Here is an 18,801-nt window from a genome sequence, read left to right as displayed (position 1 = left end):
ATTGGGGATGTCCTAAAGCAGTTCCTTATGGGAGGGGATGCACTGTAGCGGGCACAAGTACCCGGCGTCCAAAGGAAGCATCCTGGGAGGCGGAAGTATCGAAGGCATAGAACCTTATGAACGTGTTCACTGAGGACCACGTAGCCGCCTTGCACAATTGTTCAAGGGTCGCACCGCGGTGGGCCGCCCAAGAAGGTCCAACCGACCGAGTAGAATGGGCCTTTATGGTAGCAGGAGCTGGAAGGCCAGCCTGTACATAAGCATGTGCAATAACAATTCTAATCCATCTGGCCAGGGTCTGCTTGTGAGCAGGCCAGCCACGTTTGTGAAAATCAAACAGAACAAAAAGAGAGAATCCGACTTACTGATGGAGGCAGTTCTCTTCACGTAGATACGGAGAGCCCGTACCACAACCAAAGACCGCTCTTTGGAAGACGATTCAGAAGAGGCAAAGGCCAGAACCACAATCTCCTGATTAAGGTGGAAAGAAGACACCACCTTAGGTAAATACCTGGGACATGTTCTAAGAACCGCCTGATCACGGTGAAAAATCAGATATGGTGACCTACAAGACAAGGCACCCAAATCCGACACCCGTCTAGCAGAGGCAATAGCCAGCAGAAACAATACCTTAAGAGAAAGCCACTTAAGGTCTGCAGATTCAAGAGGCTCAAATGGAGACCCTTGCAACGCCTCCAAAACCACCGACAAGTCCCAAGGGGACATAGGGAGGTTGAATCCGCAAAACATCCTGAGTGATGGTATGCACATCAGCTAAAGTCGCAATTTTTCTCTGGAACCAGACCAACAAGGCAGAAATATGAACCTTGATGGAGGCCAGACGAAGGCCCAAGTCCAGGCCCAGTTGTATAAAGGCCAAAAGTTTGGCAGTACTAAGGTGGTCATTCCGAGTTGTTTGTTTGCTAGCTGCTTTTAGCAGCATTGCAAACGCTAGGCCGCCGCCCTCTGGGAGTGTATCTTAGCTTAGCAGAATAGCGAACGAAAGATTAGCAGAATTGCGAATAAATAATTCTTAGTAGTTTCTGAGTAGCTCCAGACCTACTCCTAGACTGCGATCACCTCAGTCCGTTTAGTTCCTGGTTTGACGTCACAAACACGCCCTGCGTTCGGCCAGCCACTCCCCCGTTTCTCCAGCCACTCCTGCGTTTTTACCTGGCACGCCTGCATTTTTTAGCACACTCCCTGAAAACGGCCAGTTACCACCCAGAAACACCCACTTCCTGTCAATCACACTACGATCACTCGAGCGATGAAAAAACATTGCTCGAGCTTGTGTAAATCTACAAAGTTTTGTGTGAAAGTACTTAGTGCATGCGCGCTGCGTACCATGCACATTTTTGCCGTTTTTTCACTTGATCGCTGCACTGTGAAAATCGGCAGCGAGCGAACAACTCGGAATGACCACCTAAACTTGTAAGCGTCATGATTGTTAGATGCGCACCAAGCAAAGTAAGAATTCCAGACTCTATGGTAAATCCGAGCAGAAGCCGGTTTCCGGGCCTTCAACATGGTTTGAATAACCGCCTCGGAAAATCCTTTGGCCCTTAAGACGGAAGCTTCAAGAGCCTTGCCGTCAAAGCCAACCGGGCTAAATTCTGATATACACAGGGGCCCTGAACGAGGAGATCTGGGCGCTGTGGAAGTAGAAGGGGACGCTCTATCGAGAGACCCTGAAGGTCTGAGAACCAATGCCGTCTGGGCCACGCGGTAGCGATCAGAAGTAGGATTCCTCCTTCTTGCTTTAACTTCCTTATTACTCTGGGCAGGAGTGACACCGGAGGGAACATGTATAGCAGCTGAAAGTTCCATGGAATTGCTAGTGCATCCACGAACGCAGCTTGAGGATCCCTTGTCCTTGCTCCGAAGACCGGAACCTTGTGATTGTGTCGAGACGCCATCAGGTCCACATCTGGAAGGCCCCACTTGTCCACGAGGAGTTGAAACACTTCTGGATGGAGGCTCCACTCTCCGGCGTGTACGTCCTGACGACTAAGAAAGTCCGCTTCCCAGTTTAGGACCCCCCGGAATGAACACAGCCGATATGGCTGGCAGATGGCATTCCGCCCACTGAAGAATCCGTGATACTTCCCTCATTGCCATGCGGCTTCGAGTGCCGCATTGATGATTGATGTATGCCACCGTGGTGGCGTTGCCCGACTGTACCTGAACAGGTCTGTTCTGTATTAAATGCTGGGCCAAGTTCAGTGAGTTGAACACCGCCCGCAATTCCAGAATGTTTATCGGGAGGAGAGACTCCTCCTTGGTCCACCGACCCTGAAGGGAGTGTTGCTCCAACACCGCACCCCAACCTCTCAGACTGGCGTCCGTCGTCAGAAGGACCCAGTTGGAGATCCAGAAGGGACGACCCCTCCTCAATCGTTGGTCCTGAAGCCAACAGCTCAGTGACAGACGGACCTACGGAGACAAGGACATCATTTGAGACCTGATCCGGTGAGGCAGGCCGTCCCACTTGGCAAGATCAGCTTTTGCAGAGAGCCAGAATGGAATTGAGCGTACTCCACCATGTCGAAAGCCGACACCATGAGACCTAGCACTTGCATTGCCGAATGTATCGACACTTGCGGACGAAATAGGAAGCATCGAATCCTGTCCTGAAGCTTCAGGACTTTCTCCTGAGACAAGAACAACCACTGGTTGTGAGTGTCCAACAACACCGCCAGGTGCACCATGCTCTGAGCAGGGACCAGGGAGGATTTCTTCCAGTTGAAGAGCCACCCGTGGGCTTGCAGAAACCGGATGGTCAGATCCAGATGGCGTAGGAGAATTTCTGGGGAATTTGCCAGGATCAACAAGTCGTCCAGGTACGGTAAGATCCTGACCCCTTTACGGCTGAGTACAGCCATGATTATCACCATGACCTTGGTGAAGACTTGCGGAGCCGTGGTCAAACCAAAAGGTAACGCCCGAAATTGGTAATGGAGGTTGCCAACCGCAAACCTCACGTCTTGCTGATGCGACATTGCAATGGGAATATGCAGGTAAGCATCCTGTATGTCCAGGGAGACCATATAATGCCCAGGTTCCAAGGCCAGAACAATAGAGCGAAGAGTTTCCATACGAAACTTGGAGACTTTCACAAATTTGTTCAAGGACTTGAGGTTGAGAATGGGCCGGGAGGACCCACTTGGTTTCGGGACTAGATACAGCGGTGAATAGTACCCCTTGCCTCTCTGAGCCATAGGCACTTGTACTACCACTCCTGTGTCCAGGAGGGACTGTACCACCGAATGAAGAGTTTTTGCCTTCACCTGATCCGAAGGGACGTCTGTCAGGCAAAATAGATGATGGGGACGATTTTTGAAGGATACGGCGTAACCTCGAATGACGACTTCCCGTACCCAGGCAACGGAAGTGGTTTTCAACCATTCCTGGGTATACCCTAGAAGTTCGCCCCCCCAACCTGGGATCCCTTAGAGGGAGGCCCGCTCCGTCATGCGGCAGGTTTGTCAGTCTTGGAAGCAGGCTGACGGGCAGCCCAGGCCCGTTTGGGTTTGGGCTTATTGGGTTTGGAAGTGCGAGCCTGTTTCGGGAATGCCTGACCCTTTGCTTTCCCTGAAGGACGAAAGGAGCGAAAGGAAGTACTCTTAGCCTTCGGTAGTGAAGGAGCAGTACTAGGTAGACAAGCTGTTTTAGCAGAAGCTAAGTCAGCCACTATCTTGTTGAGGTCTTCTCCGAAAAGGATGTCTTCCTTCTTCCTTAAAAGGGAGTACCTCCAGGGTTTTCTTAGAGTCCAGATCCACGGACCAGGACTGCAACCATAGAATCCGGAGAGCCAGTACGGACGTAGTAGAAGCCTTGGCCACCAGAATACCTGTATCCGAAGCCGCCTCTTCAATGTAATGAGAAGCTGTGACAATATACGATAAGCATTGTCTGGCATGATCAGAAGCGGACGACATCTCAGCTTCCAACTCCTGAGCCCACGCTTCAATAGCCTCTGCAGCCCATGACGCTGCAATGGTGGGCCGATGCACAGCACCTGCTAGGGCGTAAATCGCCTTTAAACAACCCTCCACACGCTTATCCGTAGTTTCTTTCAAAGACGTGACGGTAGTTACTGGCAGAGCTGAGGTTACCACCAGCCGCGCCACCTGCGAATCCACTGGCGGGGGTGTTTCCCAATTTTTACTTAGCTCCGCAGCGAGGGGATAGCGAGCCAGCTTCATCTTGTGAGGCGTGAATTTCTTTCCTGGATTTTCCCAGGACTCCTGACATATGTCAACTAAATGGTCAGAATGAGGTAAAGCTTGTTTAATCACTTTCTGACGTTTAAATCTGTCCGGTTTTTTAGGGGCAGCATCAGGCTCCGGGTCATCAGTAATTTGAAGAATGGTCCCGATAGCCTCCAGCAAGTCAGAAACATCCACCTGTGAGACAGATTCCCCATCAGAAGTATCAGGATCAGAATCTGTGGGGTCAGTATATACGCTATCCTCATCAGACAAGGTGTCTGGGACGTTGGTGGATTGTGAGGAAGTAATTGCCCGCTAAGAGGACCCCTTGGTCTTAGACGGGCGAGGGTTAGACCTCTGAGTAGTCAGTGATTTAGTTCAATTGCTGTAACTGATTGGACAGTTGATCTGCCCATGGCGGGTTAACCGCGGGGACCATAAGCGGTTGTACCGGCACAGGAGGTCCCATAGGGGGCGTTAGTCTGATTACAAGCGTATTCAATAGCGTGGAGAAGGTAGGCAAAAGGCGGGTCATTTTGAACCCCCGTTGCTACCATCCCCCAGAACCTGAACCCTCAGCTGCTATGTTTTCCTCAAATGTGTCTGCAGCGTCACCAACACGCAATGTGGGATCAGCCCCAGCACCATTGTCCTTTGTAGCTGACAGGGGCAACACAGTACAATATCAGCAGCACAATACCTGACAAGAACCCCCTGTGTAGAATATCAGCACAAACAGGGAATTCAAGAGGTAAATGGTGACTAAAAATCACAAAGAAACATACACACTGAGTACATCCTGTGAACTGCCTATATTATGATAAACCTGACACACTTAGCCCCCTCAGGTTATAGATTATAGGGATAGCCATCTGAGTGAGATACACGAAATGGAAGTCACACAGCAACTAAATGCACACACATAGTCACATGTACAATGCAGAAATTATGACATGCAATAAAACTGCACTGGACTAGCAATACAGAGTAGTACTATGTATAGCTATACACTGAATTAGATATAACAACGCATAGTAAAGACTGGGTGTATATCACAGGGTACTTGTACTAAATAACCCTGACTAAATGCACTTTTTCTTAACTAACACTGTCAGCAGACAAGTAAAATACATAAGTGTCCTGTAAAATGCACAGCGCTGACAGGCAGGCGGTATTACAGAGGAGGAATTGCCCAAACAGTCCCAGGATCAGCTCAGCTTGTCTTAATGGCGCCCAAACGCTGACAGTGAGTGAGGGAGAGAGAGATATGCAGCTCCGAGGCGGGAACGTTTACTCTAAATGGCGTCTTGGGGCTGGGGGAGGGGCTACAGGTCAAAGCCTTATCCCCTGCTGGACTTCACTGCCGGGTACTGTGGGCTATATAATAAACGTTTTTTAAGGGAAACCGACCTGTGCCCTTGCCCTGGTGGTCTAGTTGGGTCCCTGCACTGCCACAGTGTCCACGCCAGCGCGTGCGGCCTGCCTCCCATTGGCTGCGCGGGATCGCAGTTTCCAGCGGGTCCTCTCTGAGGGACCCCTTACCTCCTCCCTGAGTGCGGCCACGCGATCCTGGAGAGCAACGGTCGTGTGTGTGACTAACTTGAGATAAACCGGAGCCTCCACTTTAAGTACCCGGCAACCAGGGCGCGGGAGTGTACAGCGCCACTGGGGGAGGTGATGGAGCTGCAGCAGGAGATGTCTGACTGATATCTAACACAGTCAGTGTCTCTGCTGCAGCACTTGAAGTCTTCATTTTTCATTAAAAGCTTCTTCTCAGGGCTGCTGGAGCAGCCCCCCCTGTTATGTGCCTGCTTACTGCATGGCACCAATTACAAAACTGAGCTCCTGTGCTTGGAGGCGGGGTTATAGAGGAGGCGGTGCTATGCATTCTGGGAACAGTCAAAGCTTTGAGCCTGTTGGTGCCTCGGATCAAGATCCTACTCTACAGCCCAATGACATTCCCTGTGGAGCCCAGTGTACCCCGGAGCAGAAACAGCCGATACAGTGACATCAACTACAGGGGTCCCTATATGTAGCACCTGGTGTGGAGGAGGACAATGGAGAGGAGACGGCACAAAGATATAGAACCGACAGAAGGAGCAGATGGGCCACCAATGACTGACAGCTACCGTAGTAATAATAATAATAATAATAATAATAATAATAGGTGACATGTAGGTATTTCGGGATCTGCGTGGTCCTTTGAATAAATCAGAAGAGAATACCAATGTACCTGCAGTCCTAACCACCCAATCTAGGGCCTTACATTCAGCGACAGTACAGTTACCATACCATATGGTAGGTTAGGACGTGCGCCACAATAACACAATAAAAATGTAACAATGTCCCTTTATATTTACAAGGAGCTTATAACCTTCTAAGGCGCTGCGGCACCGTTTTTTTTTTTTTTTACAAAAAAAGGGGAATTCAAGGACCGTGACAGAGTGTTTGAAATAAGAATCCCTAAGAAGTTGAAAGGTTCCTCCTGCTCAATAATCATCCCACCTAGATGGACAGGTAACTCTGGGACAGTATTCTTCTTTGTAAAATCACTTACCATCTCCTTAGTTTTAGACTTATATAAAAGTAGACAATTCCTCCTGCTGCACTGATGCAATCTAATAACCGGCACTTGCAGCAGCCGGTCCTTGGTGCAAGAGATCCGTCTGATACCGGCTTCTCAGCTCCAGACGCAAGACTCAATTGGATGCGTCAAAATAAGAACGCACTGATCAATCTGATGCGCAACATTTGTACATCTGGTGCGACTGTATGCAAAGTGCAACGATGTAGCGGCCGTGGCATTTTTTCATGTAAAGTTCCGCTTTGCTTCATCTGTGACTTTGTACAGATACAGTATAAAACGGATTCCTGCGCGGTTTCAGTCGCAACCCGGCGTCTCTGGTACAGATGGAGTGGTGTTTTGCTGAATATAGTATGTGGTGCAAATAAGTTGCAAATTTAAGAAAAACTCAGTACGCTACACCGCTTGGTGCAGACCAATCACTCCCGGCTTCTACTGAGGCTAGGGGTATGAGAACGCGTCTATATTTCACAGATCTGACCAACTAAGAATAGGACGCAGCAAAGCCAAATGCATAATTGTGTGTCTGCGCACGCTCTGTATCCTAACGCTCGCTACTTGCGTCCGTGCAAATAGATCGATTGACTCAGGTCCTATATCTCTATGTGCATATAATACAAGAAGATTGTCTCACCTCTGTTTCTTCTGAATCTCCTTGTATTGTTTCATTATCCTGTTGAAGTCGTCTGTCAGGGCCTGGTTCTCTTCCTTATACTGCTTCACCTGCTTCTCCAGCTTCATCCGGAGGTTATTCAGAACATCGTGCAACCTGAGCGACAGGAGAGAGACAGATATATCAATACCTGATACTGTGACCGTCACTGAGATACGTCTAATAACTCCGGACACTGACACACTGTCACTGAGATACATCTAATAACCCCGGACACTGACAGACCGTCACTGAGATACATCTAATAACCCCGGACACTGACAGACTGTCACTGAGATACATCTAATAACCCCGGACACTGACACACTGTCACTGAGATACATGTAATAACCCCGGACACTGACAGACCGTCACTGAGACACATCTAATAACCCCGGAAACTGACACACAGTCACTGAGATACATCTAATAACCCCGGACACTGACAGACAGTCACTGAGATACATCTAATAACCCTGGACACTGACAGACCGTCACTGAGATACATCTAATAACCCTGGACACTGACAGACCGTCACTGAGATACATCTAATAACCCCGGACACTGACATACTGTCACTGAGATACATCTAATAACCCCGGACACTGACAGACTGTCACTGAGATACATCTAATAACCCCGGACACTGACAGACCGTCACTGAGATACATCTAATAACCCCGGACACTGACAGACTGTCACTGAGATACATCTAATAACCCCGGACACTGACACACTGTCACTGAGATACATGTAATAACCCCGGACACTGACAGACCGTCACTGAGACACATCTAATAACCCCGGAAACTGACACACAGTCACTGAGATACATCTAATAACCCCGGACACTGACAGACTGTCACTGAGATACATCTAATAACCCTGGACACTGACAGACCGTCACTGAGATACATCTAATAACCCCGGACACTGACAGACAGTCACTGAGATACATCTAATAACCCTGGACTCGGACAGACTGTCACTGAGATACATCTAATAACCCCGGACACTGACAGACTGTCACTGAGATACATCTAATAACCCCGGACACTGACACACTGTCACTGAGATACATCTAATAACCCCGGAAACTGACACACTGTCACTGAGATACATCTAATAACCCCGGACACTGACACACTGTCACTGAGATACATCTAATAACCCTGGACACTGAAATACTGTCACTGAGATACGTCTAATAACCCCGGACACTGACACACTGTCACTGAGATACATCTAATAACCCCGGACACTGACACAATGTCACTGAGATACATCTAATAACCCCGGACACTGACACAATGTCACTGAGATACATCTAATAACCCTGGACACTGACAGACTGTCACTGAGATACATCTAATAACCCCGGACACTGACAGTCACTGAGATACATCTAATAACTCCGGACACTGACACACTGTCACTGAGATACATCTAATAACCCTGGACACTGACAGACTGTCACTGAGATACATCTAATAACCCTGGATTCGGACAGACTGTCACTGAGATACATGTAATAACCCCAGACACTGACAGACTGTCACTGAGATACGTCTAATAACCCCGGACACTGACACACTGTCACTGAGATACATCTAATAACCCCGGACACTGACAGTCACTGAGATACATCTAATAACTCCGGACACTGACACACTGTCACTGAGATACATCTAATAACCCTGTACACTGACAGACTGTCACTGAGATACATCTAATAACCCTGGACTCGGACAGACTGTCACTGAGATACATCTAATAACCCCGGACACTGACAGACTGTCACTGAGATACATCTAATAACCCTGGACTCGGACAGACTGTCACTGAGATACATCTAATAACCCTGGACTCTGACAGACTGTCACTGAGATACATCTAATAACCCCGGACACTGACACACTGTCACTGAGATACATCTAATAACCCCGGACACTGACAAACTGTCACTGAGATACATCTAATAACCCTAGACACTGACACACTGTCACTGAGATACATCTAATAACCCCGGACACTGACAGTCACTGAGATACATCTAATAACCCTGGACACTGACAGACCGTCACTGAGATACATCTAATAACCCCGGACACTGACATACTGTCACTGAGATACATCTAATAACCCCGGACACTGACAGACTGTCACTGAGATACATCTAATAACCCCGGACACTGACAGACAGTCACTGAGATACATCTAATAACCCTGGACACTGACAGACCGTCACTGAGATACATCTAATAACCCTAAACACTGACAGACAGTCACTGAGATACATCTAATAACCCCGGACACTGACAGACAGTCACTGAGATACATCTAATAACCCTGGACTCGGACAGACTGTCACTGAGATACATCTAATAACCCCGGACACTGACAGACTGTCACTGAGATACATCTAATAACCCCGGACACTGACACACTGTCACTGAGATACATCTAATAACCCCGGAAACTGACACACTGTCACTGAGATACATCTAATAACCCCGGACACTGACACACTGTCACTGAGATACATGTAAAAACCCCGGACACTGACAGACCGTCACTGAGACACATCTAATAACCCCGGAAACTGACACACAGTCACTGAGATACATCTAATAACCCCGGACACTGACAGACAGTCACTGAGATACATCTAATAACCCTGGACACTGACAGACCGTCACTGAGATACATCTAATAACCCTGGACACTGACAGACCGTCACTGAGATACATCTAATAACCCCGGACACTGACAGACAGTCACTGAGATACATCTAATAACCCCGGACACTGACACACTGTCACTGAGATACATCTAATAACCCTGGACACTGAAATACTGTCACTGAGATACGTCTAATAACCCCGGACACTGACACAATGTCACTGAGATACATCTAATAACCCCGGACACTGACACAATGTCACTGAGATACATCTAATAACCCTGGACACTGACAGACTGTCACTGAGATACGTCTAATAACCCCGGACACTGACACAATGTCACTGAGATACATCTAATAACCCTGGACACTGACAGACTGTCACTGAGATACATCTAATAACCCTGGACTCGGACAGACTGTCACTGAGATACATCTAATAACCCCGGACACTGACACACTGTCACTGAGATACATCTAATAACCCTGGACTCGGACAGACTGTCACTGAGATACATCTAATAACCCTGGACTCTGACAGACTGTCACTGAGATACATCTAATAACCCCGGACACTGACACACTGTCACTGAGATACATCTAATAACCCCGGACACTGACAAACTGTCACTGAGATACATCTAATAACCCCGGACACTGACAGTCACTGAGATACATCTAATAACCCCGGACACTGACACACTGTCACTGAGATACATCTAATAACCCCGGACACTGACAGTCACTGAGATACATCTAATAACCCCGGACACTGACACACTGTCACTGAGATACATCTAATAACCCCGGACACTGACAGACTGTCACTGAGATACATCTAATAACCCCGGACACTGACAGAAAGTCACTGAGATACATCTAATAACCCTGGACTCGGACAGACTGTCATTGAGATACATCTAATAACCCCGGACACTGACACACTGTCACTGAGATACATCTCATAACCCCGGACACTGACAAACTGTCACTGAGATACATCTAATAACCCTAGACACTGACACACTGTCACTGAGATACATCTAATAACCCCGGACACTGACAGTCACTGAGATACATCTAATAACCCCGGACACTGACACACTGTCACTGAGATACATCTAATAACCCCGGATACTGACAGACTGTCACTGAGATACATCTAATAACCCCGGACACTGACAGACTGTCACTGAGATACATCTAATAACCCTGGACTCGGACAGACTGTCACTGAGATACATCTAATAACCCCGGACACTGACAGACTGTCACTGAGATACATCTAATAACCCTGGAAACTGACAGACTGTCACTGAGATACATCTAATAACCCCGGACACTGACAGACTGTCACTGAGATACATCTAATAACCCCGGACACTGACAGACAGTCACTGAGATACATCTAATAACCCCGGACACTGACAGACTGTCACTGAGACACATCTAATAACCCCGGACACTGACAGACTGTCACTGAGATACATCTAATAACCCCGGACACTGACACACTGTCACTGAGATACATCTAATAACCCCGGACACTGACAGACAGTCACTGAGATACATCTAATAACCCCGGACACTGACACACTGTCACTGAGATACATCTAATAACCCCGGACACTGACAGACTGTCACCTAGATACATCTAATAACCCCGGACACTGACACACTGTCACTGAGATACATCTAATAACCCCGGACACTGACAGACTGTCACTGAGATACATCTAATAACCCTGGACTCGGACAGACTGTCACTGAGATACATCTAATAACCCCGGACACTGACAGACTGTCACTGAGACACGTCTAATAACCCCGGACACTGACAGACTGTCACTGAGATACATCTAATAACCCCGGACACTGACACACTGTCACTGAGATACATCTAATAACCCCGGACACTGACAGACTGTCACTGAGATACATCTAATAACCCCGGACACTGACAGACAGTCACTGAGACACATCTAATAACCCCGGACACTGACAGACAGTCACTGAGATACATCTAATAACCCCGGACACTGACAGACTGTCACTGAGATACATCTAATAACCCCGGACAGTGACAGACTGTCACTGAGATACATCTAATAACCCCAGACACTGACAGACAGTCACTGAGACACATCTAATAACCCCGGACACTGACAGACTGTCACTGACAAACATCTAATAACCCCGGACACTGACAGACAGTCACTGAGACACATCTAATAACCCCGGACACTGACAGACTGACACTGAGATACATCTAATAACCCCGGACACTGACAGACTGTCACTGACAAACATCTAATAACCCCGGACACTGACAGACTGTCACTGAGATACATCTAATAACCCCGGACACTGACAGACTGTCACTGAGAAGCATCTAATAACCCTGGACACTGACACACTGTCACTGAGATACATCTAATAACCCTGGACACTGACAGACTGTCACTGAGATACATCTAATAACCCCGGACACTGACACACTGTCACTGAGATACATCTAATAACCCCGGACACTAACAATCACTGAGATACATCTAATAACCCCAGACACTGACAGACTGTCACTGAGATATATCTAATAACCCCGGATACTGACAGACTGTCACTGAGATACATGTAATAACCCCGGACACTGACAGACTGTCACTGAGATACATGTAATAACCCCGGACACTGACAGACTGTCACTGAGATACATCTAATAACCCCGGACACTGACATACGGTCACTGAGATACATCTAATAAAACCGGACACTGACAGACTGTCACTGAGATACATGTAATAACCCCGGACACTGACAGACCGTCACTGAGATACATCTAATAACCCCGGACACTGACAGACTGTCACTGAGATACATCTAATAACCCCGGACACTGACACACTGTCACTGAGATACATGTAATAACCCCGGACACTGACAGACCGTCACTGAGACACATCTAATAACCCCGGAAACGGACACACAGTCACTGAGATACATCTAATAACCCCGGACACTGACAGACTGTCACTGAGATACATCTAATAACCCCGGACACTGACACACTGTCACTGAGATACATGTAATAACCCCGGACACTGACAGACCGTCACTGAGACACATCTAATAACCCCGGAAACTGACACACAGTCACTGAGATACATCTAATAACCCCGGACACTGACAGACTGTCACTGAGATACATCTAATAACCCTGGACACTGACAGACCGTCACTGAGATACATCTAATAACCCCGGACACTGACAGACAGTCACTGAGATACATCTAATAACCCTGGACTCGGACAGACTGTCACTGAGATACATCTAATAACCCCGGACACTGACACACTGTCACTGAGATACATCTAATAACCCCGGACACTAACAATCACTGAGATACATCTAATAACCCCAGACACTGACAGACTGTCACTGAGATATATCTAATAACCCCGGATACTGACAGACTGTCACTGAGATACATGTAATAACCCCGGACACTGACAGACTGTCACTGAGATACATGTAATAACCCCGGACACTGACATACGGTCACTGAGATACATCTAATAAAACCGGACACTGACAGACTGTCACTGAGATACATCTAATAACCCCGGACACTGACAGACAGTCACTGAGATACATCTAATAACCCCGGAAACTGACACACTGTCACTGAGATACATCTAATAACCCCGGACACTGACACACTGTCACTGAGATACGTGTAATAACCCCGGACACTGACAGACCGTCACTGAGACACATCTAATAACCCCGGAAACTGACACACAGTCACTGAGATACATCTAATAACCCCGGACACTGACAGACTGTCACTGAGATACATCTAATAACCCTGGACACTGACAGACCGTCACTGAGATACATCTAATAACCCCGGACACTGACAGACAGTCACTGAGATACATCTAATAACCCTGGACTCGGACAGACTGTCACTGAGATACATCTAATAACCCCGGACACTGACAGACTGTCACTGAGATACATCTAATAACCCCGGAAACTGACACACTGTCACTGAGATACATCTAATAACCCCGGACACTGACACACTGTCACTGAGATACATCTAATAACCCTGGACACTGAAATACTGTCACTGAGATACGTCTAATAACCCCGGACACTGACACAATGTCACTGAGATACATCTAATAACCCCGGACACTGACACAATGTCACTGAGATACATCTAATAACCCCGGACACTGACACACTGTCACTGAGATACATCTAATAACCCCGGACACTAACAATCACTGAGATACATCTAATAACCCCAGACACTGACAGACTGTCACTGAGATATATCTAATAACCCCGGATACTGACAGACTGTCACTGAGATACATCTAATAACCCCGGACACTGACACACTGTCACTGAGATATATCTAATAACCCCGGACACTAACAATCACTGAGATACATCTAATAACCCCAGACACTGACAGACTGTCACTGAGATATATCTAATAACCCCGGATACTGACAGACTGTCACTGAGATACATCTAATAACCCCAGACACTGACACACTGTCACTGAGATACATCTAATAACCCCGGACACTAACAATCACTGAGATACATCTAATAACCCCAGACACTGACAGACTGTCACTGAGATATATCTAATAACCCCGGATACTGACAGACTGTCACTGAGATACATGTAATAACCCCGGACACTGACAGACTGTCACTGAGATACATGTAATAACCCCGGACACTGACAGACTGTCACTGAGATACATCTAATAACCCCGGACACTGACATACGGTCACTGAGATACATCTAATAAAACCGGACACTGACAGACTGTCACTGAGATACATGTAATAACCCCGGACACTGACAGACCGTCACTGAGATACATCTAATAACCCCGGACACTGACAGACTGTCACTGAGATACATCTAATAACCCCGGACACTGACACACTGTCACTGAGATACATGTAATAACCCCGGACACTGACAGACCGTCACTGAGACACATCTAATAACCCCGGAAACTGACACACAGTCACTGAGATACATCTAATAACCCCGGACACTGACACACTGTCACTGAGATACATGTAATAACCCCGGACACTGACAGACCGTCACTGAGACACATCTAATAACCCCGGAAACTGACACACAGTCACTGAGATACATCTAATAACCCCGGACACTGACAGACTGTCACTGAGATACATCTAATAACCCCGGACACTGACACACTGTCACTGAGATACATCTAATAACCCCGGACACTGACAGACCGTCACTGAGACACATCTAATAACCCCGGAAACTGACACACAGTCACTGAGATACATCTAATAACCCCGGACACTGACAGACCGTCACTGAGATACATCTAATAACCCCGGACACTGACAGACAGTCACTGAGATACATCTAATAACCCTGGACTCGGACAGACTGTCACTGAGATACATCTAATAACCCCGGACACTGACACACTGTCACTGAGATACATCTAATAACCCCGGACACTAACAATCACTGAGATACATCTAATAACCCCAGACACTGACAGACTGTCACTGAGATATATCTAATAACCCCGGATACTGACAGACTGTCACTGAGATACATGTAATAACCCCGGACACTGACAGACTGTCACTGAGATAATAAGAATTTACTTACCGATAATTCTATTTCTCGGAGTCCGTAGTGGATGCTGGGGTTCCTGAAAGGACCATGGGGAATAGCGGCTCCGCAGGAGACAGGGCACAAAAAGTAAAGCTTTAGGATCAGGTGGTGTGCACTGGCTCCTCCCCCTATGACCCTCCTCCAAGCCAGTTAGGTACTGTGCCCGGACGAGCGTACACAATAAGGGAGGAATTTTGAATCCCGGGTAAGACTCATACCAGCCACACCAATCACACCGTACAACTTGTGATCTAAACCCAGTTAACAGTATGATAACAGCGGAGCCTCTGAAAAGATGGCTCACAACAATAATAACCCGATTTTTGTAACTATGTACAAGTATTGCAGATAATCCGCACTTGGGATGGGCGCCCAGCATCCACTACGGACTCCGAGAAATAGAATTATCGGTAAGTAAATTCTTATTTTCTCTATCGTCCTAGTGGATGCTGGGGTTCCTGAAAGGACCATGGGGATTATACCAAAGCTCCCAAACGGGCGGGAGAGTGCGGATGACTCTGCAGCACCGAATGAGAGAACTCCAGGTCCTCTTTTGCCAGGATATCAAATTTGTAGAATTTTACAAACGTGTTCTCCCCTGACCACGTAGCTGCTCGGCAGAGTTGTAATGCCGAGACCTCTCGGGCAGCCGCCCAAGATGAGCCCACCTTCCTTGTGGAATGGGCCTTAACCGATTTAGACTGTGGCAGGCCTGCCTCAGAATGTGCAAGTTGAATTGTGTTACAAATCCAACGAGCAATCGACTGCTTAGAAGCAGGCGCACCCAACTTGTTGGGTGCATACAGTATAAACAGCGAGTCAGATTTTCTGAATCCAGCTGTCCTGGAACATATTTTCAGGGCCCTGACAACCTCTAGCAACTTGGAGTCCTCCAAGTCCCTAGTAGGTGCAAGGCACCACAATAAGCTGGTTCAGGTGAAACACTGACACCACCTTAGGGAGAGAACTGGGGACGAGTCCGCAGCTCTGCCCTGTCCGAATGGACAAACAGATATGGGCTTTTTTGAGATAAAACCACCAATTTGACACTCGCCTGGTCCAGGCCAGGGCCAAGAGCATGGTCACTTTTTATGTGAGATGCTTCAAATCCACATATTTGACTGGTTTTAAACCAATGTGATTTGAGGAATCCCAGAACTACGTTGAGATCCCACAGTGCCACTGGAGGCACAAAAAAGGGGTTTGTATATGCAATACTCCCTTGACAAACTTCTGGACTTCAGGAACTGAAGCCAATTCTTTTTGGAAGAAAATTTACAGGGCCGAATTTGAACCTTAATGGACCCCAATTTGAGGCCCATAGACACTCCTGTTTGCAGGAAATGCAGGAAACGACCGAGTTGAAATTTCTTTGTGGGGCCTTCCTGGCCTCACACCACGCAACATATTTTCGCCACACGTGGTGATAATGTTGTGCGGTCACCTCCTTTCTGGCTTTGACCAGGGTAGGAATGACCTCTTCCGGAATGCCTTTTTTCCCTTAGGATCCGGCTTTCCATCGCCATGCCGACAAACGCAGCTGCGGTAAGTCTTGGAACAGACATGGTACTTGCTGAAGCAAGTCCCTTCTTAGCGGCAGAGGCCATAAGACCTCTGTAAGCATCTCTTGAAGTTCCGGGTACCAAGTCCTTCTTGGCCAATCCGGAGCCATGAGTATAGTTCTTACTCCTCTACGTCTTATAATTCTCAGCACCTTAGGTATGAGAAGCAGAGGAGGGAACACATACACCGACTGGTACACCCACGGTGTTACCAGAACGTCCACATCTATTGCCTGAGGGTCTCTTGACCTGGCGCAATACCTGTCCCGTTTTTTGTTCAGACGGGACGCCATCATGTCCACCTTTGGTATTTCCCAACGGTTTACAATCATGTGGAAAAAACTTCTCAATGAAGTTTCCACTCTCCCGGGTGGAGGTCGTGCTGAGGAAGTCTGCTTCCCAGTTTCCATTCCCGGGATGAAAAACTGCTGACAGTGTTATCACATGATTTTCCGCCCAGCGAAAAGTCCTTGCAGTTTCTGCCATTGCCCTCCTGCTTCTTGTGTCGCCCTGTCTGTTTACGTGGGCGACTGCCGTGATGTTTTTCCCACTGGATCAATACCGGCTGACCTTGAAGCAGAGGTCTTGCTAAGCTTAGAGCATTATAAATTTACCCTTAGCTCCAGTATATTTATGTGGAGAAAAGTCTCCATACTTGATCACACTCCCTGGAAATTTTTCCCTTGTGTGACTGCTCCCCAGCCTCTCAGGCTGGGCTCCGTGGTTACCAGCATCCAATCCTGAATGCCGAATCTGCGGCCCTCTAGAAGATGAGCACTCTATAACCACCACAGGAGAGACACCCTTGTCCTTGGATATTGGGTTATCCTCTGATGCCTCTGAAGATGCGATCCGGACCATTTGTCCAGCAGATCCCACTGAAAAGTTCTTACGTGAAATCTGCCGAATGGAATTGCTTCGTAGGAAGCCACCATTTTTACCAGGACCCTTGTGCAATGATGCACTGTTTTTAGGAGGTTCCTGACTTGCTCGGATAACTCCCTGGCTTTCTCTTCCGGGAGAAACACCTTTTTCTGGACTGTGTCCAGAATCATCCCTAGGCACAGCAGACGTGTCGTCGGGATCAGCTGCGATTTTGGAATATTTAGAATCCACCCGTGCTGATTGTAGCAGTATCCGAGATAGTGCTACTCCGACCTCCAACTGTTCCCTGGACTATGCCCCTATCAGGAGATCGTCCAAGTAAGGGATAATTAAGACGCCTTTTCTTCGAAGAAGAATCATCAATTCGGCCATTACCTTGGTAAAGACCCCGGGGTGCCGTGGACAATCCAAACGGCAGCGTCTGAAACTGATAGTGACAGTTCTGCACCACGAACCTGAGGTACCCTTAGTGAGAAGGGCAAATTTGGGACATAGAGGTAAGCATCCCTGAT

The 18,801-nt window shown here is 47.7% G+C and overlaps 1 protein-coding gene across 2 annotated transcripts in view; it reads right to left on the bottom strand.

The window, feature by feature from the left end:
- The window catches only part of DRC1 (dynein regulatory complex subunit 1), a 311,083-nt gene that overhangs the window by 36,305 nt on the left and 255,977 nt on the right, over positions 1-18,801 (bottom strand). For both annotated transcript variants that reach the window (XM_063914977.1, XM_063914976.1), the window contains exon 10: positions 7,433-7,567. In XM_063914977.1, coding sequence (XP_063771047.1) covers positions 7,433-7,567 — 135 coding nt within the window. The remainder of the gene's footprint in view (positions 1-7,432; positions 7,568-18,801) is intronic.

This window comes from Pseudophryne corroboree, chromosome 4 (assembly GCF_028390025.1).
Source record: "Pseudophryne corroboree isolate aPseCor3 chromosome 4, aPseCor3.hap2, whole genome shotgun sequence".
In the NCBI taxonomy this organism is placed as follows: domain Eukaryota; kingdom Metazoa; phylum Chordata; class Amphibia; order Anura; family Myobatrachidae; genus Pseudophryne; species Pseudophryne corroboree.
Note: the sequence above shows the minus strand (reverse complement) of the source record. Positions and strands in the feature narration are given on the sequence as shown.